General features: G+C 43.2%; 1 protein-coding gene across 1 annotated transcript in view; it reads left to right on the top strand.

Moving 5' to 3' along the window:
- Positions 1 to 22180, top strand: part of THSD4 (thrombospondin type 1 domain containing 4) — a 667872-nt gene that overhangs the window by 12681 nt on the left and 633011 nt on the right. Inside the window, exon 2 of the mRNA XM_009429466.5 lies at positions 12520 to 12627. Coding sequence (XP_009427741.4) covers positions 12599 to 12627 — 29 coding nt within the window. The 5' untranslated portion in view covers positions 12520 to 12598. The remainder of the gene's footprint in view (positions 1 to 12519; positions 12628 to 22180) is intronic.

Here is a 22180-nt window from a genome sequence, read left to right on the forward strand (position 1 = left end):
GAGCGACAGATATAAAAATAGACTGGGAAAGAAGAAGAAAAAAAAAGAATAGAGTCTCAGGGACCTGTAAGACTATAACATGTAATCCCAGCACTTTGGGAGGCCGAGGTGGGTAGATCACCTGAGGTCAGGAGTTTGAGACCAGCCTGGCCAACACGGTGAAATCCAATCTCTACTAAAAATAGAAAAATCAGCTGGGCATAGTGGCACATGTCTGTAATCCCAGCTACTTGGACGGCTAAGGCAGGAGAATTACTTGAACTCGGGAGGCAGAGGTTGCCATGAGCCAAGATCACGCCACTGCACTCCAGCCTGGGTGACACAGTGAGACTCTGCCTCAAAAAAAAAAAAAAAAAAAAAAGGCTATAACAAAAGATCTAACATTTTTGTCTTTGAAGACAAAGGAGGAGGAAAAAGAGAGTGGGATGAAAAACTACTCAGTGAAATACTGGTTGAAAACCTCCCAAATTGAGCATAAGACTCAAACTTAGAGATTCAAGAAGTTGAGCAAACCCTAAATAGAAAGAAAGTTATACCAAGACATATCATAGTCAAACTTCTGAAAACAAATTTGAAAAAGAAGAATAAAGGAGGGGGAATGAGTGTTTCTGGTTTTAACACGTACATAGCTATAACAATGAAGAGAGTGTTGTATTGGTGAGGGAAAGGCACATAGATTAGTGGAATACTATAGACAACCTGGAAATACACCCATCTGATTTTTGACAAAGGTGCATAGGGAAATCAGAGAACATTAGTTGCAATTATCTGGATGATGGTTTAGATGAGGCTGGTGGAGGATGGCATGGAGAAGAAAGTACATGAGAGATAGTACAAAGGAAGAATTGAGAGTTGGCAAGAGACTGGGCCCAAGGCATACAGGAGAGGGTATCCCAGAGGCCCAGGCAAGCTTTGAGAGTCATTTCCTGGAAGGACGATGATGCCACCGCTGAAGAAGGAGGGCTTAGCATGAGCTGGTGACGGCTCCTTTTATTCACCTTGGGCCATCAGCAGCAGGAGGAAACTCGAAGTACAGGGAAGCAGCCTGAATGAGCGTGCAGGTCTTGAGGTGTTGAGTTTTTGAGACCTTAGCATGAAATAATAAAGAGGTTGGAGTGTAAGAGTATTTCTCCAGAGTACACAGTTTGATAGTGAGGGTTGCTTATTGTTGACATTTTTCTAGTTCTGGTTTGAGTCATAGGGAGAGCCAACAAGGAAGACAGAAGAGACAGGAAGAGAGCAGGTTTGTAGGGCATCATAGCCATTGATGACAAAGTTCAAGAAAAAGGGGGATAGTGACAGCCTATTCTTTCTAAACCTAAATGCCCTTTATTGTCCTTCTTGACCTCTGGGGGACCCTGGACCTCCAAGGATGTGCCCCTCTTGGTTTCCTTGAAAACATTTTCTAGTTTATGTGATGACTGACTTTTTCACATTGTCATAATCTTTTAATCACAGCACCTGATTTTAGCCTTACCTAATACTGGCCCATCACAGAATTGTATCAAGGAAGTCAGACTAATTTGCTAGGTTTCTCCCTCCTTCTGTAAGGATAGACAGAGTTTTTTGGCATACGTTGCACAGTGGTGATTGCTACAAATCATTGACTAGATTTCTATCGCTTAAAAAAATAATGACATAACTCAAACGTCGATGCGCAAGCCTCAGGAGCAGGGCAGGATGAGGCAGATCCTTTCCCTTGATATTCAGAAGCATTGAGGGCAGCATGTGTGGTTGGCTGATTTATGGTGGCCGAGGCACACTGAGTTGGGATGTTTTCTGGATGGGCAAATGCGTGGAGGCGCTGAGAAAATATCCTGGACTCAAGGGCGGAGCTGTTCCAGAGTGAATGGGGCAGAGCACAACCTCACACCCTACATCTTGCCTGGCAGGGGCCCAGGCTGCAGCCTGCATGCTGTGTACGAGGTAAATGTGAACACAGGCAACTCTCCTGAAAAGGTACATTTGATGCAGTGTGTCAGGAGACTCAAGAGACAGTTTATTTTTATTTTTTTGAGACAGAGTCTTTCTCTGTTGACCAGGCTCGAGTGCAGTGGCATAGTCTCGGTTCATTGCAGCCTTGAGCTCTCCGGCTCAATCGATCCTCCCCCCTCAGCCTCCTGAGTAGCTAAGACTACAGGCATGTGCCACCACACCCAGCTATTTTTTGTATTTTTTGTAGAGATGGAGTTTCGCCATGTTGTCCAGGCTGCTCTCGAACTCCTGAGCTCAAGTAATTCTCAACCTTGGCCTCCCGAAGTGCTGGGATTACAGGCATGAGCCACTGCGCCCGGCCCTGAGAGGCAGTTTAATTTAGTGCTAAGACAAGCCATGACTCCAACAATTAGGTGAGCTTGCATTCAAATCGTGCTGCTGCCACTTACTACTTGTGTGACTCTGAGTAGGCATACTGTTTTAATTCTTACAGCCTCAGTTTCCTTCTATGTAAAATGGGGATAGGAATAGCACCTGCTTCATAGGGTTGTCTTTAGAATTAGTTAATGTTTAAAAAGCATTCAGCACAACCTGTCACATATTATACACCTAATAAATGTTATTTATTTCATTTTTTTTGAGACGGAGTCTTGCTTGTTGCCCAGGCTGGAGTGCAGTGGTGCAATCTCAGCTCGCTGCAAGCTCCGCCTCCCGGGTTCACGCCATTCTCCTGCCTCAGTCTCCCGAGTAGCTGGGACTACAGGCGCCCGCTACCACGCCCGTCTATTTTTTTGTATTTTTGGTAGAGATGGGGTTTCACCGTGTTAGCCAGGATGGTCTCAATCTCCTGACCTCGTGATCCACCTGCCTTGGCCTCCCAAAGTGCTGGGATTACAGGTGGGAGCCACTGCGCCCGGCCAATAAATGTTAACTTTTAAAATCTTTAGTCCTAGCTTTGCCTCTAAGTAGCTGTGATACCTTGTACCAGTCACGTGGTTTCTTTACCTATTAGTTTATTCATCTTTGAATCATGATGACAAAATAATGACATTGGGGAGTTACATTAGAATTGCCCAGTTTTTGTGTGTGTAGGTTTGCTTTGGGATGAGATGTCCAGCAGAAAATCACAATGGAAATAATTGATTTAAAGACACTAAATAAAAATGTATTTATTTAATAATTATAAATAAAATTAGAAGATGAAAAGCAAACGAAAACAAGGTCCTAACTTGACAAAATAAGGGCTAACAATGTTAATGAAGAAAGAGCTCTTAAAAAGCATTTCAAAACATGGCCGGGCACGGGTGGCTCGCGGAGCGAGTCTCACAGAGCGAGACTCCATCTGAAAAAAAAAAAAATCATTTCAAAACATTATGAGCCCTATAGAAAAATGGGCAAATAAGGTTGTAAAAAATTCACAGAAGAGACAGTATACATGACTAATAAAAATGAAAATCGATTCCAACTTTACCAATAATCGCAGGAGTACATGTTAAAATGACTTTTACCATTTTTTTTCCCTATTGTGACAAACACTGGCTAGTTTTTCACCAGAAGATTTCCTCCTGGGAACAGAGATAGACTGTGTTTCCCACACTCCTTTGCAGACAGGTATACTGCCATATGACTAAGCTGGGTAATGGAATATGAGTGGCAGTGATGTAAGCTACCTTAGTGAAGCTGCTAGCTCAGTCCTCTATGCCTTCTCTTTCCCCTTGTTTGTTCATGGAATGGAAAGAACCCAGGTGGAATTCCACCCGGACGATGGTGGAATCACTCGATGGAAAAAGGGTCCCCGGATGCCTGCATGACTGTGTGAAGTAGAATGTTCCCGACAACCTGCATCAGATAGTGACTTGAGCAAAAATCCTTTTACTATGTTAAGCCATTCACATTTTGAGGGGGTTTGTGGCAGAGTAACCCTACCCTAACTAATTACTTATCAAATTAGGAGAGATTACAATCATAGCATTATTGGCAAATGTGTTTATTTCATCCACTACATGGGAGATTCTAGGTTGATACAATTGTTTTTGAAAATAATTCATTGTGAAGGACCTTAATCATACCTTTTGGCTTAATGATTTCATTTTTTAGGAATTTATCCTAAGGAACAAGGAAGAGTAGCAAATAAGGAATTTTATACAACGGTGTTCATCATATTTTCCAACAATAAGGGAACATTATTAGATGTGTTATCAGGCATTCATAGGGTGGACTATTTTGCAGTGATTAGAAATGATTTTGAATATTACTAATGAGATGCTTATGAGGTAAGGTAAAAATAGAATACAAAGCTACATGTGTGATTTTGTTTTGTAGAAATAGTATATGTAAAATATGCAGATGATATGTATAAGCATTATGCATAGAAAAAATAAACAAGAACATCAAAAGGTTTAATGGTGTTGGGTTATTAGGTAATACAATTACAATTACAATGAGTAATTTTGGCTTTCCTCTTTGTATTTTTCTGTAGTTTCAAACTTTCCTTAATAAATAGATTTCCTTAATAAATAAATTTTATAGACAGATTTTTTTCCAGAAGAATACCTCATTGGGTGTGTTCCACTCAGCCCTGAATCCTCACCTTGTGAATGAATGTGGTGTTTACTGTGTTTATTCTTTTAGTGTCAGTGCACTTGTTACACCTTCCTTCCCCAACACACGTATGTGTGTGTATGTGTGTACGCTCATGCACAGATGTACGCACGTGCTCACCAGAGTGGCAAGAAGCCATTTGTAGGCAGCAGAACTGAGGCCTTGTATTGGAAAGCAGGAAGGAAGGCCTGAGCCCCCAGCTGCCTTTTCCTCCCCTGGCCACCTGCTTTTGGCCAAGGCAGCTGGAGAATATTGGTTTTTGGAATGAGATGGGTCATCATCTCGGAGAAAGGGCAGCACATCAGAAAAGCTGCAGCTCCCATGCAGAGCTCAGCCGTGGTAGTCTGATGTTTTTTCCTTTGGTAGCTATGACCCAGGGATTATAAACTGCTCTTGGCAGCGGGTGCTGGGAAGAGGTTGAGTCTGAGAGTGGAGGAAGGCTGGAGTGTGTCTAGGTGTCTTTGATTCCTAGGTAGGGTGACCTGCATCTCATCACGGCTGTTTATTTGGGTGTTGTGGTCTTTAGGAGTAGGGTGGAGAATGTCATGTTAATTTCAGAAACAGTTAGCAGAAGAATGGAGTGGCTGTTTGGATCCTGGGCTGCACAGTGGTGCCTCAGACAGGCAGCACAATCCTGCATGGAAAAGAAAGCCCCCACCTGAGTTTGAATGGAAGACCTTTCTGTCATCGGGAACACCTGCTGCACCCCACGTGCTATTCTAGACACCAGAAATATAACAAGTAAGTCTTTGAGGAAGAGGTCCTGTGTTGTGAGGGAGGAAAGACAAGCACAAATCATAATGATACGCTTTGACGATTCCTAGTTCTGCATCTGAGACTTGCACAGAAGCAAAGACATTTAACCAGGTTAATCAAGTGCTGTAAATCAAGCAACGAAGTCAGTCATATCTAGGGAAGAAAAGCGCTCTTACTCCAAAGGTTTTTCCCCACTTTGATCTGCAGTATCATGTCATCTGAAATTGAAAAAGCAACTTTATACAGAAGCAGGAACAAATGGCTCATTTATTTTAAGTATCTTACCCGCCTGATATTTCTGCCCTTGAATATTTTCTTTAGTTACCTGGGAAACGTTTTTTTAGGACTGAAAACAGATATAAACCACACCACTGTTAATGACCATGAAAATGATGCAATTTGCATTGAAATCCTTAACTAATCTGTGCTGATTACCTAATTTCTCCAGGTGAGGACGGAGAAGCACGGTGTTTTCCTTAATGAGTAACAAAACCCACTGTAATGTGTTTGCTTGAAAGCTGCCAGGGAGTTTTAATAGATCTTCTTAAGGTTTAGTCCTAATCCAGATTCTGTGGGTTTTCACGCTGCTCTGGGCAAGCCAGCCAGTCTGCAGTGTGGGGGTTCCATGGGAAGAAATGAGTTCTGCAGCTGAGTTTGGATATGACAGGAACAAAAAGGACAGCCTCTGTGAGGTGGTAGGAGAAAGGACTGTGAGCCAAGGACATGTTGGGGGAACATTCCTCTGGCTGTCCTCATAGGCAGGGAGCAGCTGGAAATGTGACCGGGCCTGGGGCTCCAAGGTCAGCGTCCCTGAATACTTCTGGCCTGGGGCAGGATTTCCTGAAAGGGCTGTGACGATTGATGACCGCCACCAGAGAGCTCGGGAGGGTGGGACCTCCACAGAGGCAGCGTGCATCTGCAGTGGCTTAGCGCCTTCAGCGCCTTCATTCTCTTCCTAGGGCAGTCTCGACATTGGCTGAACATTGGCAAAAGCAGGGAGAGAGAAATCACATGGAGGCCCTGCTTTCTAAGAGGGAAAAGTCTGTAAGAAACTCGTGCCGTTCATTCTTCACCCATTCACCCATTCATTCGTTCATCCATTCATTCGTCCAACTGTGATTGCATGCCCGCCCTGTGTCGGCAGCATGTCTAATGGAAGGGCATTTGTAAAGAGGACTAAAAGAGTCTACCTTTAAGAAGCTTCCCATCCAGTGAGGGGCAAGTGTAAACAGGTATGTCTAGTATCTATTAAGGGAGATGATCTCCTCTCTTTCAACTTCTAGACTCTGTCCTGTGCCTGCCATTGTCAGCTAGCAAGTCTGCCCACCATATTGTTTATGAGGATGATTTAAAGCCTATGCCTTCCTCCGTTTTTCCCACTTGCTGTGGATAATCGCCATTTATTCAGGGGGTACCTTGAAGAAATAAGACCATCCCTTTTTCTGCCTCTTGCTTTTGGGCCATTCTTCTTGGCAGCCTTCTCCAGCCGAAGCTCTTTCTCCAATGTACTGAGTTTTCTCAGGTGGGGGTGGAGGGGACACTCCGCACATCTTGTCCTGGGCCTGCCCCCACCTCCATGCATTATGGGGCAGCCTCCTCCCAATAACTTCCTTGGCTTCCACCTCCACGCTTGCCCCTTCTCCTCCTCCCCTGTTGGCTCCGAGGGCCTTATTGGATCCCCGGTCCTGTCCTCTGTCATTCACACTGGGCTCTTTCTCCAGTATGGGGTTTGTTCATTCCCCAAACACACAAGTCCTTTGGTTTTTTGTTTTAGTTTAGTTTAGTTTTTTTTTTTTTTTTTTTTAAAGACTCCAGAAGCTTTCCTGTCCACTCAACCAATCATCTTTCCCCAAACCCCGTTACTTATCCAGGTGCTGGTTCCCTGTGTCTGAGCTACCCTAGACCCGCTGTGTGGCCTCGGTTTGTTGTGAGGGTTGTATAGCATGACTTACGTCCCATCTCAGGTGGGACGATCCAGTAAAAGCCAATTCCCGACTCTTTTCTCATCATGCAAGAAAAAAGTGGTTTGGAACTGCCCTGATGTCGGGAGCCAACGTCCTGATGCTTTTATCCACCACCACCTAGAATGTCAGACTGGGGACGGTAGGGGCACTGCAAACAGATGGTCAAGGTTGCGTAAGGAGAGTTTGCGTAAATGTCAGCAGGACAGGAGAGCATATTGGTGATGTTGGTACAGACAGGACAAGGCTGCAGTGGTGGAGGCTCCTGTCTTGCCCTGTTGGGACCCTCAGAGACAGCTTTCCTAGGCAGGTTCTGAGAACTTGTCCTCACCACATGTGACTGGGTGCTGGATTTGGGGTCTGGAGCCACTTCCTTCTAGCATCTCTGGTCCTCATTCCTTGCCAGTGAGTCACTTCCCCTCCCCAGGGATGAGTGCTTTTGTTTGGGTAGTTGCTTTAGGCTGCGGGAGTTCCAGAGGACAGCGTGTGTAGGAGGGAGGGAGGGAGGTGGAACTGGCGCCTGCAGTGGGGCCTTCCTGAACCCCGACTTGAGAGACTGAGCAGATCCTTGTCTTCTGAGGCATGGGTTCCTCCAGGAGGGGGTCCTCCAGGAGTTCTGGTCAGGCCCTGAGGAGAAGGGGAAGGAAGGATACTCAGAGGTGGGCCTGTGTGTAAGGGGCGGCAGAATGGTGTCATAGTTCAGGCAGCATGGCATCCTTTCGGCTCAGGGAATCCTTTTCCACCCTTAGTTTGATGATCCTGACCCTCTGTCTGACCCCGCCGTCCTGAGCCTTGGGCCTGCTGCTGCCTCCTCCTGGTGTGTGGGGATGGCCACTTTGGCCTGAACCAAATCAGGTGACTCATTCAACCTTCCTGTAGGATCTTTGTGGAAGGGAGAGAAGGTGGGGCCTCCATCTCCCAAGGAGCATATGTTCTAACAGAAACTAGATTGTTAGATTTTTTGTTCACTGTCAAGAAAGGTTATAAATCAACAGGAGCAAACCTCAAAAGGCGGACAGAGCTCCGCAGACAGCACGTGTGCTCAGCCCTCTCGGTGCACCCTTGCCAGACGGATATTTGGGAACCCTCACTCTTTCCAGGTCCCTCCCTGCTCCACAACCTACAATGGCTCTTTCTTGCCCATCTTGTCAACATTGGCCTGGCGCCACCTTTCAGGGCCTGAGATAACGTTTGGCTTTGCCTCGGCTTCTAGGTTTAATTCCCCACAATCACAGTTCTAGGCCTCCGCTGCCCTCTGGTCTTCCAGAATGAGGACTTTTAAACTTTTCTGGCTGGGATCCACAGTAAGAAATACCCTTATTATGCGTGATGAATGCAGGTATTTTTTTCTCTTATCTTTCGTTCTTTTTTACTTATTAAAAAATGCTGTTTGTGACCCAAGAAATTAATTTCATGGCAGACTCATGAGTGGTGACCCCCAGTTTGAAAAGCAGGGCTGATTTAACACAATACTAATCATGGAAGCTCAAGTAACAGCCAAGAAGAATGGCAGAGCTGGAAACTGCCAGTGCAAGCTCATCAGCCGTATCCTGAGGGAGAAGTGACCAATCAAATCTGATAAGAAGTTGGTCCAAAAACATACTAAAGCAGTGGCCTCCAATAATTTTTTTTGATTGCACTGATTATAACAATTTTTACATCAGTAAAAAAATAAGCATACAACTTCAATATATGTCTGGTTATTTATTTTGTTACTATCAGCAGTAAGGTTGCAAATCTGTTTTCAAAGGTTTTGATAATTTCAGATGTTTTTCCGGTTGACATCTTATCAGATCTGTTCAGGCAGTCTCCTCACTCTGGGGACAACTGCTCTCCCCCAAACCTTCTTCCTTCCATATTGCCCTTCCTTTCCTGACACAACCACTGTATCAGTCTGTTCTCATACTGCTATAAAGATATACCCAAGACTGGGTCATTTATAAATAAAGGAGATTTAATTGACTCATAGTTCTGCATGGCTGGGGAGGCCTCAGGAAACTTACAATCATGATGGAAGGGGAAGCAGGCACATCTTACATGGCGGCAGGTGAGAGAGAACAAGCAAGAGCAGGGAAAGCTACCTTATGAAACCATCAGATCTTGTGGGCACTCGCTCCCTATCACAAGAACAGCATGGGGGAAATTGCCCCCATGATCCAGTCACTTCCCACCTGGTCCCTCCCTTGACACGTGGGGATTATGGGGATTACAATTTGAGATGAGATTTGGGTGGAGACACAGAACCAAACATTGTCAACCACAAAATCTCCATTTGCTCCTTCTGTCCCCCAGAAATCTGGAGGGAGTTGTCTTTGACACCTCTCTTTCTCTTGTCACCTCAACCATTCACTTACTGTGTTCTGGGGACTTGACTGCCCAGTAGACAGTCAGCTCTTCCCACCTTCTCCTGCCACATTGCTTCCTTTTTCCTCCCACTCCTCACAAGAGCCTCCCTCTCCCTGGGATGCTTCCCTCCCCCCTCCACAAGGCCAACTCCTACTCACCCCTCAAGCCACCACGTAGAGGCCACTGCCTCAGAGGGATCTTCTCTGATCACTGCCCAGGGCACTTTCTGAGGCACCTTGGACTTTCATGGCTCTTAATGCAATTTTATTTTTATACTTATTTATGATTTAGTTTGTTTAAAGAGTGTAGTTCTCCAGCATCGAGGCTGTAATTTCTTGGTGTGTGTGTGTGTGAGTGTGTGTGTGTGTTTGTGTTCAGCACTCAGGCCATACAGTCTAGATAAATATTTAATATAACAACCCTATGAGGTAGTTACAAACAGTATCCCTCCCCCCCCATTTTACAGATGAAGAAAGGTTAATTGCCAAAGGTCAGCTAGTTAATAAATGTGAATGCTAGCCTCACACCCATTTCTTTCCAATTACAGTGTGCACACTTACCAACAATTCTAGATAGTTGATTTACTATCTCATTAGGCTAAGGCTTGAATTTAAGTCCCATCTACCTTGCTTATGCCAGACCATCCCTCTACAGCGATTCTGCTAGTTTGAGTTGTACTTAGGGTCTGAATGAACAGTTTACCCTGTGTTGTTCTGGATAATAACACCATCATTTTCCCCATGGTTCATCTCCCAGACCATTCCCACAGCACTGGAGAGGACCTGAGCCTACCACCTATTGAGTAAATAATTACTGATTAGTTGATGGTTATCAGGGACTTGGCAAAGACTTCATTTGACTTCCAAGTTAAATCCCCTGACTTGGTGCAGACCTGTTCTGCAGCCAAGAGCAAGAAGACCACACCTCTGATTCAAAGGCATTTTAACTGTTCCAATTTGCACTTGTTGGCCTTCTTCCTGGTGGATCTCAGTGTAATTTCTGACTGAGAGCCAAGAATTTAAGGGTCTTCAATACCAGGAGTAATTTCATGAGTTGCTGATGGCTAATTAGGGATGATTACAGTTAAGAGGCTTTACTTTCTTAATAACCCGCAGAAAGGGCCTGTGGTAACTTAAAATCTTGATTCTTTTTCCCTGAGAATGGAATTGTCTGGTTCTCATGACTATCTTTTTGTAAATCCTTGTCCTTTATTTTCCCACCCACCTTTTCTGGTGAAAAGGAAGTCTGAAGTCTCTGGAAGAAACAAGAAAATAATGATCTTAGAGAACTCCACCTTGTTAGAAAGGATCCCTGGCCCACCTTGGAACCTTGCTTCATTTGTCTTTCCCTTCAAGGAGTTGCAGCAGGAGAGGAGACTGGGCCATGTTCTGTTTTATTCTCAAGTTTTACTACGTTGCAACCAACCCGCCCATCCTGGGCTTTCTGATGCTATTTATAACTTGCCTTTGAAACTATTGGCTCGCTTGACAATTTTTAGAAATTTTGTTTAGTGAGGGCTTCTGAATGAAGTAGTATTTATGGGCGAGAGATTTTACCTCCATGTTTTCACTGTGACAACGTATTTTAAGTGTTGTTTGACCTCTTCTTGCATCACCATATTAGTTCATTTTGCATTGCTATAAAGGAATGCTTAAGACTGGGTAATTTATAGAAAGGTTTATTTGGCTCCCAGTTCTGCAGGCTGTACAAGAAGCATGGTGCTGGCTGGCATCTGCTTCTGGTGAGGACCTCAGGAAGCTTTCAATCATGGTGGAGAAGGAAGGGCAGCCAGTGTGTCACACGGCAAGAGAGGGAGCGAGAGAGAAGGGAGGAGGTGCCAGACTCTTTTTAGGCTCTTTTTAACAATCAGATCTCACCCTAACTAATAGAGTGAGAACTCACTCATTACCACAAGGAGGGCATCAGGGCATTCATGAGGGACCCACCCGCATGACCAGACACCTCCAATGGACCCCACCTCCAATACTGGGAATCAGTTTTCGGCATGAGATTGGAAGAGGACAAGTATCCAAACTCTCAGTATCATCAGAGCAACCATTTACTGAGGGTGACCCTGCCCCAGCCACAGTCTAAGCATGTCACATGCGTTCCCTCATTTAATCTTTATAACAACCTGCAGGAGTTCTTTAGACAGTATTTTTTAAATAAGTTTTATTGAGATATAATTTATTTCCCATACGTTTCACAATTTCATGTACAATTCAGTGGTTTTTAGTATATTCGCAGGGTTGTACAACCATCACCACAATCTAATTTTAGAACACATTTATTACTCCAGGAAGAAACACTGTACCCTCCCATGAACTCCTCCCAACCCCCAATCCCTGGCAACCAACGAATCTACTTTCTGTCTCTATAGATTTGCCTATTCTAGGCATTACCTATAAATGGAATCATATAATGCATGCTATTTTTGTATCTGACTCTTTTCACTTAATATAATGTTTTCAAGGTTCATCCCCATTGTAGCATGTATGAGTACTTTATTTCTTTTTGTTGTTAGACAATATTTTTACTCAATTTGCACTGTTAGGGAAACCAAGACACATGAATGTGACATGACATCTATGGTCAAATAGCCTGTAATAGATGGGGCTGGATTTCCAGCACAAGTGTGCCTAGCACCAGCTCCCCTGTTAGCTCAGAGTCTGAGGTGATCGTTCTGATAGTAATTTACTGAACATCTTCTGTGGGTCAGGCACTGTGCTGGTTGTCTTGTAAACTTGTTACCTCATGTTCATAAATAATTAGATTTCAGTTGGGAAATCCTGGTAACCATAACTGGGCACTTTTGTTTTAGTATCTTCCATTTGCTCATTTCTGGTTTTGTTGACCGAGTTATGCTTCTAGAATCTTCCTAAGTAACTGTTGCTAAAAATAACATTGTTCATTTCCATAGGACCTCAACGCAACTCCCAATTGCAGAAAATTGGCAACGTCTCTGAAGAGCCCTTGCTTTTGCCTGGACCCCCAGCATCATGGTTTCCCATTTCATGGGGTCTCTCAGGTAAGTGAAGAACCTTTTTTTAAAAAAACAGGAGAATAAGAAATTTGATATTTGCATTTTACTCTGTCATTTCTTAAAGTAAGTGATCTTAAGGGTCTGCAGCTGACTGATATTTTTGATATAATACGTCCACATGTGTAAAAGTTTGCTATTCAGAAGGGCCTTCAAGGCCTTGGGAGCTGTGTGCTGTGCTGAGTGGCTTGGGGTCGAAGTCAATCTACTATCTTCTGGGAGACCTTCTGTAGGCTTCAAGAAAATTTTTTTAGGCCGGATGCAGTGGCTCACACCTGTAATCCCAGCATTTTGGGAGGCTGAGGCAGGCAGATCACCTGAGGTCAGGAGTTCGAGACCAGTCTGGCCAACGTGGTGAAACCCCATCTCTATTAAAAATACAAAATTAGCTGGGCATGGCGGCAGGCACCTGTAATACCAGCTATGGAGAGGCTGAGGCGGGAAAATCACTTGAACCCTGGAGGTGGGGTCAGATCAATGTATATTTACCGTGGTTGCATAATACAATTTTCTAAAGAACTTTAAAAAATTGTTCTCTGGTTGCAACGCCATAGATTTTGGCTGAATCTGGTATTTTAAAATGGTGCTCTCTCTTGTCCCTTATGTGCAAAACATTTTTGACTTTCACCTGCGTTTTAAAATTCAATCTTTATATCAACCATGCGTGGCAAGTTGAGTAAGTACTATTATCCCTTTTGTGTAGATCAGAAAACCAATGCTCAGAGAGCTTACATCATGGCTGTCACCTTCCTTTATGTGCAGAGTTAGAATAAGGGCTCTGAGCATTGCAACTGTAGTCCATGTTATCGAAGTTGTTTTCAAACTTTTTAAAAAGGCTGACAGAGCCTTTTAAAAATCTTCAATCAAAATCCTATGCAAAATCTCAATATATAAAATAGACAATGACAGTATTTTATTAATATAAATTTACTTTATAAGTTTAAATTTATAATATTTATACATTATGAGATCAATGCATTAATTTTGATAAATACCGACATTTGAAATCAGGATTTATGGTTGGCAGCTTAAATATCTGCCCAAGCATCTAGTTTATTTTGCAGCTGTTTTAGCTGCGTAGCATTAAGAAAATCCTAACCCATTACAGGTAAGTACTTGCAATTGGTAACAATTCTGTGATGAAGCTCATCTTACTATTTTAGGATACTATTTAAATAAATTGACTGAGAATCTGGAATGAGGGGAAGGAAGAACATTTTGTTTCCAAGTTGAATCATTATGATATCTTGTAGTCTTTTTTCCATACCTGTACATTAGTCCCAAATACCTAGAACTTATAACAGAAAGTAAAATGGTCTGTAATATATAGCATATTACATATGATGGTGCCACAGGTGGTTGGCCAACCAGGGCTAGAGCATTTGCCAAGCAGATGCCCTTGGGCTAATGCCTGGCATTTAACTGAGTGCAGTGCATGTGTGTGAGCTTTAGTATGTAGTTGCTTGTATAATTTTACATGGGCAGACGTGTGCAGGCCTGCAATCCAAATACCCGCAGAGAACTACAAACCTCTTTATCAATGACATATTCACATGCATGTCAGATATGGTCAGAAAAGAAAGAAAAAGCTTCATTCTGAAGGCTGTATGATATTGAGCCATGAGGAGGACAGCCCAAATTAACGTTTGGTGATCTCTTCAGGATAAAAGTTGGCATCTAGTACAAATTAGCATGTGTGCTTTTTTAAAACTATAGTTTAAAAAAGAGTTTAAAAGATATTTCAAGACATGAAATATGCATCTAGTTTGTGGAAGTTCCAAAATACTGTTATAAAACTATAGGGTAGTGAGAAATGCAGTTGGCCCACAGGGTCATTGTAGGACCATGGCATTTTAAGCACCCAGGACCCCGTGTAGGACAAAGAAGTGGAGGTCACAGTCGGTTATTGAACTTATTCGAAAAGGGCAAGCAGATTATGAAAGGTAGGTTTGCCATGTGCTAAGCTTGTGTAAGTCTGGCTGTCATCAAAAAGGCCCCTAAAAGTGCTTGAGGACCCTCAAAAATGTGGCCACCCAGGCTGCACAGGCAGGGAGTTTCTTGGGAGGAAATCCCTTTTGCAAAGTTTTTTCTTAATGTCTTGGATTTTTTTCTTTCTTTCTTTCTTTTTTTCAAAAGAGACAGGATTTTGCTTATTACCCAGGCTGGAGTACAGTGGCGCAATCATAGCTCACTGTAACCTTGAACTTCTGGGCTCAAGCGATCCTCCACCTCTGCCTCCCAAGTAAGAATAGCCATGTCCTGGAATTTTAATTAATGCCCCTGCAAACAGTCTCCTGTAATGATCTGAGCAGGGTGTGTGGTATGGAGATCATCTCCCTTTGCGGGAGGCCTGGGGAACTCACCTCTAAACTGTGCATTATTTCAAGGAAATTGCCCACAGAAGGGAAATTAGCAGGATGGGAGTAGTTGAAAGCTAGATGCTACCCTTGTGGTGAGCTCTGGAAGCCTTGACAGGCCTCCAGCACGAGAGTCCTGCTGCAGGGATTGTTTGAACAGAGCTGCTCAGCAGGACATTTTGCCAAGAATTCTGCTGTCAATACTAGAGGAAGAAAATGTGAATTATGAGGACGGCTGATTCTTTAGGAGATCTCAGCTTGAGATTCCCATCAAACTCCCTTCTTCATAAACCAGGTGCACATCAACCATTTTGCATCCCTGCTTTTAGGGCCATGTAAATATATTTTTAAGAGAAAAAGAAGCAAAAGTAGAGTGTCTTCTGTTTAAATGCTTTTCAGAATGTTATGGGGAAAAGGGCTGTGGGTTACTTGAAGAGTGAGAGGTCTTTGACAAAAGTGGTAGATGAGAAGCACACACAGACGCACACACATGTGAAGGGATTTTTAATATTTATCAAGGCAACTAAATGCATAAAGATCAATCGGAGAAGCTGGAGAATTTCTCTACCTAAAGAGAAAACAGGCTAAAATTAGGAATTAGCTGCCAAGAAAATCCCTGAAAGAACATTTAAGGGGAATCACAACTCTGATACACAGAGATTTCATTTAAAAACCCCTCCCCAATTTTTGCCAAGCCACAGAGAAACAGAAAACCAGCCTCCTCCTCATTGAAGGAGACAGAGAAGCCTTGGGCATTAACATCGCAAGAGCATCTCTGCCTTGCTCAGAGTGTGTAGTAATAAAAAGAATCACAGTTAAACCTAGTAGCAGAGGAGGCACTAAGATTCTAACTCTCGATGGATCTGGTTGGGAATTATCATTGAATCTTGGACAAGCTCTGGATGCCATGTAAAATTCAGGGCAATGAAAGTCCATGTGGACCAAAGTGTAGGCTAATCCTCATTAAGGAATGTTTGTCATCTGTTAAAAATTAGAAAGGAAATGGCACTAAATGATATAGAATTATTTATGTTTCTTAAAGACTTGCTCCAAATTATGCACTTTTTTTTTTTTGGATGCACAATTACATCTTTATTTGTCTGTTCAGTGAGTGATAGGAAGGAAACACAATTTTGTCCCTAGAACAGTACAATAAATGCTGATGGCTACCTGACCTGGCCAGCCAACAAAATCTCTGGAGCCAGTCTGCTTGACCAGGTGCTCTTCCTTTACTTCAAGGAGTGCTTTTGTATGGTTGACATATTTTATATTTCAAGTGAAAGCAAAGAGAAAAACAGAACTATCAAATGCCAAACAAGTAGTGAAATTGGCAGGAAATAAAATTGATTTTGGTGATTTTTATTTTGAACAGTAGTTTTTGAAGAATTACAGATGTAATGAGAGTGATTACAGAGTTAGAAGGTGATTTTTATAGATCTTATGAGAGAGACTTCTGGATTATTTTAAGGGTTTTATAGGTTGATGTCCCTAGGTCAAGTGTCTGGTTTTAGTCTTCTGAAACGTAAAGTTTTTCTTTTCCTTGATACATACTTCACTAAAGTATTATTACTTTAATGCCTGTCAGCTACTCCACTTAGAAATACAACCAAAAGGGTTGAGGAAATGAGAAAGAGAAAGGTGGCTGTTCTTAGGAGTAATTGAAAAAGATCCTGAATACAGAAAGGGAGAAAGGGGTTAAGAAAACGTGTTTTTATGTGTGAGAAAGAGAATGCCCCAAGTAGTGATATTTAAGGTACAATTGATCAGTGAAAACTGAAATTTCCCTCGGGGGTAAAGAAATATGTAATAATTGTGTGGGGTCATGGAGTCGATCAGTGTCCCTGTGCCAGTGATCAGGAAATGGGGAGAAAGAGGATGGGGAGGCAGGAGTGGAGGAAGGAGAGGGAAGGAGGAGGAGGAGGAGCAGGAGGAGGAGGGGAAGAGGAGCAAAGGGAAGGGGAGGCCAGGCCTGGATCACAAGTATTAAACTTCATGGTATTAATAAGGCAGGCCAGAATTTGTGTAACTGACATCTAAACTACTACTTGGTTAATGCTTAATAAATATTTGTTGAAGAGTAAATGAATAAATTAATAACTACCTTTTATGTACAACAGATAAGGTTGAAATTTTCTCTTTCCTGACCAGGATAGTTAGCTAGTTAATTACAAAAGTAGGGTGAAGCATGGAAATCAAACAAATAACACACACACACACACCTTCAACAGTTTACTTTTAACTTAAAACACATGTACATCCATTCACCAGTTTTTGATTTGGGGCCATGGGCCTTTCTTTGCTCATGAACCCAATTGTCTTTCTTGCACAAACCACACCCATAAGCATTATCTGAGGTTTCCATTTGGGTTTCTTTAAAGTGCAGTGAGAATATAAAGACATTTGCAAAGCAGTCTGAGTACCAGAATGATTCTGGATTTTTATTATTTTTGCCCCTAATCATTTGCAGTTGTCTCATCCACACCTAATTTGCCAGTAGTTTTTTTTTTTTTTTAATCTTGGCTGCTTGCCTTTATTGAAACTTTCCAAAGCAATTAACTTCATTTTTGTAGAAACAACTAACAAATGTTCTTTCTTCTTGTGCTTGCTTTCATGGGTTTGTGTACTATTTGAATACTTATGTCACTACAAAGCAATAGCAACTGGCATAAACAGGTGTGGAAACATGGTTGACACTATATGAACACAGTACATCTGGGGGGTGCAGAAGTGTGCAAGTGTCCAGGGAAGAATCGGCCGCAGTCTTGTCTGTGGGAAGCCCGGGAGGAGCCATCTGAGTGGTAGGCATACAGGCTAGGAGGAAATAAAATAGATTTTTGGAGGACTGCCCTGGCAAACCCCCATCTGTAAAATGACGGCAAGCATTCAGACAGTATTGATTTTTCTTTATGCCTGGCACAGCCGTGTACCTGGATCCTGTCCTCATCACTCACTCCTTGACTGTGGGATTTGCTAGAACATTCTGTACCCAAAAAGGCTCAATGGAGTCAAGGTGTGATCACTGGGCTGCCAATTACCCATTCCTTATATCTCTAAGTGTATTTTTATGCCTTGGGTTAACATTGACCCCTCCTCTTCCTGCCAGGGATTAGAACCAGTAATTCCAATTTGTAGAAATCTGCTTTTTACCATTGTCTTCCTTTTCCCAGCTCTTTGGCTTTTCCAACAGGGAATTCTGGGATGCACTTAGAAAACATTTTCTTGATGAAAACTGTCACAGAGCAGCACTTTTTGTTTTTGAATTTTTATTTTTTAGAGAGAGGGTCTCTCTCTGTTGCCCAGGCTGGGGTCCAGTGGCACAGTCATAGCTCACTGCCACCTCAAATGCCTGGACTCAAACGATCCTTCCACCTCAGCCTCCTGAGTAGCTGAGACTACAAGTGTGTGCCACCAGGCCTGGCTAACTTTAAAAAAAATTTTTTTGTAGAGATGTGATCTCACCATCTTGCCCAGGCTGATCTTAAACCCCTGGACAGCAGCACGTTCTTTAGTGACTGATATTTCCTCCCTCCTCTCTTTCTCCTTTTCTTCCTTCACTTTATTCTATCCTTCCATTCTTTTATTCAGTTGATATTTATTAGTCTTGAGGATGGGTCAAGATTATGCGGATTGTTTTGTTTGCTGCAAAGGTGTATCAGAAACCATTTCTTCAAGAAACCTGCCACTGAGGAGGGAAATTTACCAAAGCGTGTTGTGTCTTTAAAAGCTGTGCTGTGTAGGCCAGCAAGGTGGCTCACTGTAGTCCCAGCACTTTGGGAGGCCGAGGCAGGCAGTTCACTTGAGCCGAGGAGTTCAAGGCTAGGCTGGGCAACATGATGAAACCCTGTCTCTAGAGAAACAAACAAATGAACAGTTAACTGGGTGTGGTTGCATACACCTGTGGTCCCAGCTATTCAGGAGGCTGATGTGGGAGGATCACTTGAGCCTGGGAGATAGAGGCTGTGGTGAGCTGTGATCTTGCCACTGCACTCAGCCTGGGTGATAGAGCAAGATTCTGTCTCAAAAAAAAGCTGTACTGTGATAGACCACCTCACATTGCCAGAAGTACTGGTCGAGAAAATACAAATGGCTGCAAGACCTGAGAACCTGGAAACAAGCGATAAAAACCAATTTGCAGTTAAAATATGTGTCCTTAAGTCCGTGCTCTATAATGGAAATATTTCACTCTGCGCGAGCCAGGCAGGCCTTTTCCCGAGGCCTGTTGGTCTTGGTTTGGCTGCAGCTTAGTTATCTGAATGTTTCCAAGACCAAGGCAGATCCAGACGGAGCCCAGTTAAGAGGACACAGGGTCACTGACAGTACAGTAAACAACACCTGATAGCAGGAAGGAGACAACTAAGTGCCAACCAGATTCAGAAAGCCCTAGGTGTCTGGAGTTCTCAAGCCGAAGGCTGCTGTGCGCCGAAGACCGCCACCTTGGGCTGCACAAGTTGATTGATACTCACCTTGGTGCCTCTGAGCCATCTAAGAAAGGTTTCTTAAGCTCAGATGAATTTGTGTAAGAAAACAGAGGAAATAAATAGAATGCATTTTTTTTAAGTTTGGGATTTATATGGTCAGCTTCATTTATTTTGAAATTTAGAATATCCTCTGGTGGGACTGGATGAATGCAGCTTTATTGCATCCACCTAGTTTCTGATGATTCTTGCAAGCAGTGGCAGAAAATAAAGGAGGCTGTGAAGCCACCAGGCTTCCCCACCTCATACAGAGTGAGGAAGAAAGTGGATGTAATCAGATGGCAAATGCTTGTTTTGTAAAAATTTGTTGTGTCCTAATGAGGCCCCGCAGCACAGTGGTTAAGAGTCCAGGCCAAGGGTCTGACCGCCTGTGTTAGAAATCAGGCTTTGCCACTTAGTAGGTATGTGTGGCTGTTTGGTAAATGACTTAGTCTCTCTTTGCCTCAAATTCCTCACCTGCAAAATGGGTATAATAAAAGTGTCTGATAGGATGGTTATGAAGTACTACTTGTGAGTGCTGAGATCAATGGTAGCCATCAGCTCTTTGTTGGCTAATGTCATTGGTAACCCATCCCCCTTCCTTGCTGCCTTTACTTTTTTTTTTTTTTTTTTGAGACGGAGTCTCGCTCTATCACCCAGGCTGGAGTGCGGTGGTGCGATCTCAGCTCACTGCAAGCTCCGCCTCCTGGGTTCATGCCATTCTCTTGCCTCAGCCTCCTGAGTAGCTGGGACTACAGGCACTTAACTGTTGTCAGAAGAAGGCAGAGGGCTGAGCTGAGCATAGTGAAATGCATGCTTAGCAAACGTTTTTGTTTTTTTGAGATGGAGTCTCGCTGTGTTGCCCAGGCTGGAGGGCAATGGTGTGATCACGGCTCACTGCAAACTCCACCTCCCGGGTTCAAGTGATTCTCCTGCCTCAGCCTCACGAGTAGCTGGGATTACAGGCACACACCACCACGCCCAGCTAATTTTTGTATTTTTAGTAGAGACGGGGTTTCACTGTGTTCGAGACCAGGCTGGTCTCGAACTTGTGACCTCAAGTGATCCGCCTGCCTCGGCCTCCCAAAGTGCTGGGATTACAGATGTGAGCCACTGTGCCCGGCCAGCAAACATTTGTTATCTCCAGAGTGCACTAGGCAGGATTTCACTTCAATGCTAAGATTTTGGCTCTCTTTTGCTAAGGTCGATATAATTTTATTAGTGATCTGGTTGCTCCCAAAATATCTCTTGGGTTGTATTAACTGAGGAAGAAGGGAAGTAGTTTTTTTTTCTTGTTTTCCTTGTTTTGTTACTTGATATGCCCAAGTGGTGTTGAGTTCATTGAGGTAATTCGAGGTACACAGGGGCTGTGACAGTATCCACCCTCACTGCAGCTGAGATGGTAGCGGGGGTGGAGAGTGGGATTGGCCAAGGCAAATACAGAAGCCCAGAGCTCCAGTTCCATGATGTAAGTCTTGTACCAAATTTCAATGAGCATTATTTTCTACATGGGGAAATGAAATGATGGAGTGTTTAAAACCTAGAACAGCACTGGGTAGATGGCATAACTTTTTTTTTTTGTTTGGTGTGAAATGTTAGGTTATTTCGACTGCAAGGTGAATCAGAAAGTCTTGGTAGGAATGTAGCTTCCCCCACGCCACTTGGAAAGGAGTGTGGGATTTGTTTGCCAAAGGCACTGGTAGCCTTCAATCTGTCAAAACGTTGCAAGCTGGGAGCGGTTTGCCAAAGCAAACTATCAAAGTGAAATAACACACGAGTTGCACACACAGAGACACATGCATGCTCTCTCATTCTCCAAACATTAATTTTGAATTGGGTCAGGAGGAACAAGGATTTGGGCTAGATTGTTGGTGTTTTGAAAAGAGGTGGGCACAGCTACAGATACCAATTAGCTAAGTATGCGCAAGCAGGGTGAGGTATCCTAAAACAGAGTGTGCTGAGCAGGGGTGGGAAACTTTCAGCCCTTGGCAGAGTTTCCTCTGGCCCCTGGGGTTATATATTGCTGTGCCTGCTGTTATTGTAGCCCAAAGAATAATTGCCCCTCTGGGGGAATTTATTCTATTCCATTCAGAGCAGAGACCATTTAATATCTCAGAGTTTACTCCAGAATGAATTTTGTTGGGTACCCCTATGCATTTTAGCTTCAATAGGGCCCAGTAAATGAAGAGAAGAAGCATTTGAACATCTAAATGTAATTTGTGTTGCACTTTTGTAACAAGAGGCACCAGCAAACATTTTGCTGCCATATCTTGTGATCTTCTAAGGATGGTTTTTTGGAGAGGGGTAACATAGAAATTCGAAAGCAGAACTGATTTTTATAAATCCCTCATAAAAGAAAATTTTAAAAGCTCCCGAAGTGGCTTTGGACATTTTCAAATATGTTAATTCACAGTATTTTCACTTAATCTTGAAATTTCAGGGGTCACCAAGATGGTGAAGCATCATTCTTTAATTCAGTGAATTAAGCTCCTACTATATAGCAGCCACTGTGCTAGGTGCTGGGGAATAAAGTAGTGACAAAACAAACTCGCTGATCTCATGGAGCTTACATTTCATTGGATAGAGAGAGAAATTTAAATAAAGACATAGTATGTGAGACGGTAAATGCTATGGAGAAAAGGGCTGGGCTGGGAGAGGGACCACTGTTTTTTGTAGGGTCAAGGAAGCCCTGTGAAGACAAGATCCTCTGGGCAGAGACCTTAAGAAGTG

Source organism: Pan troglodytes, chromosome 16, assembly GCF_028858775.2.
Source record: "Pan troglodytes isolate AG18354 chromosome 16, NHGRI_mPanTro3-v2.0_pri, whole genome shotgun sequence".
Classification (NCBI taxonomy): Eukaryota; Metazoa; Chordata; class Mammalia; order Primates; family Hominidae; genus Pan; species Pan troglodytes.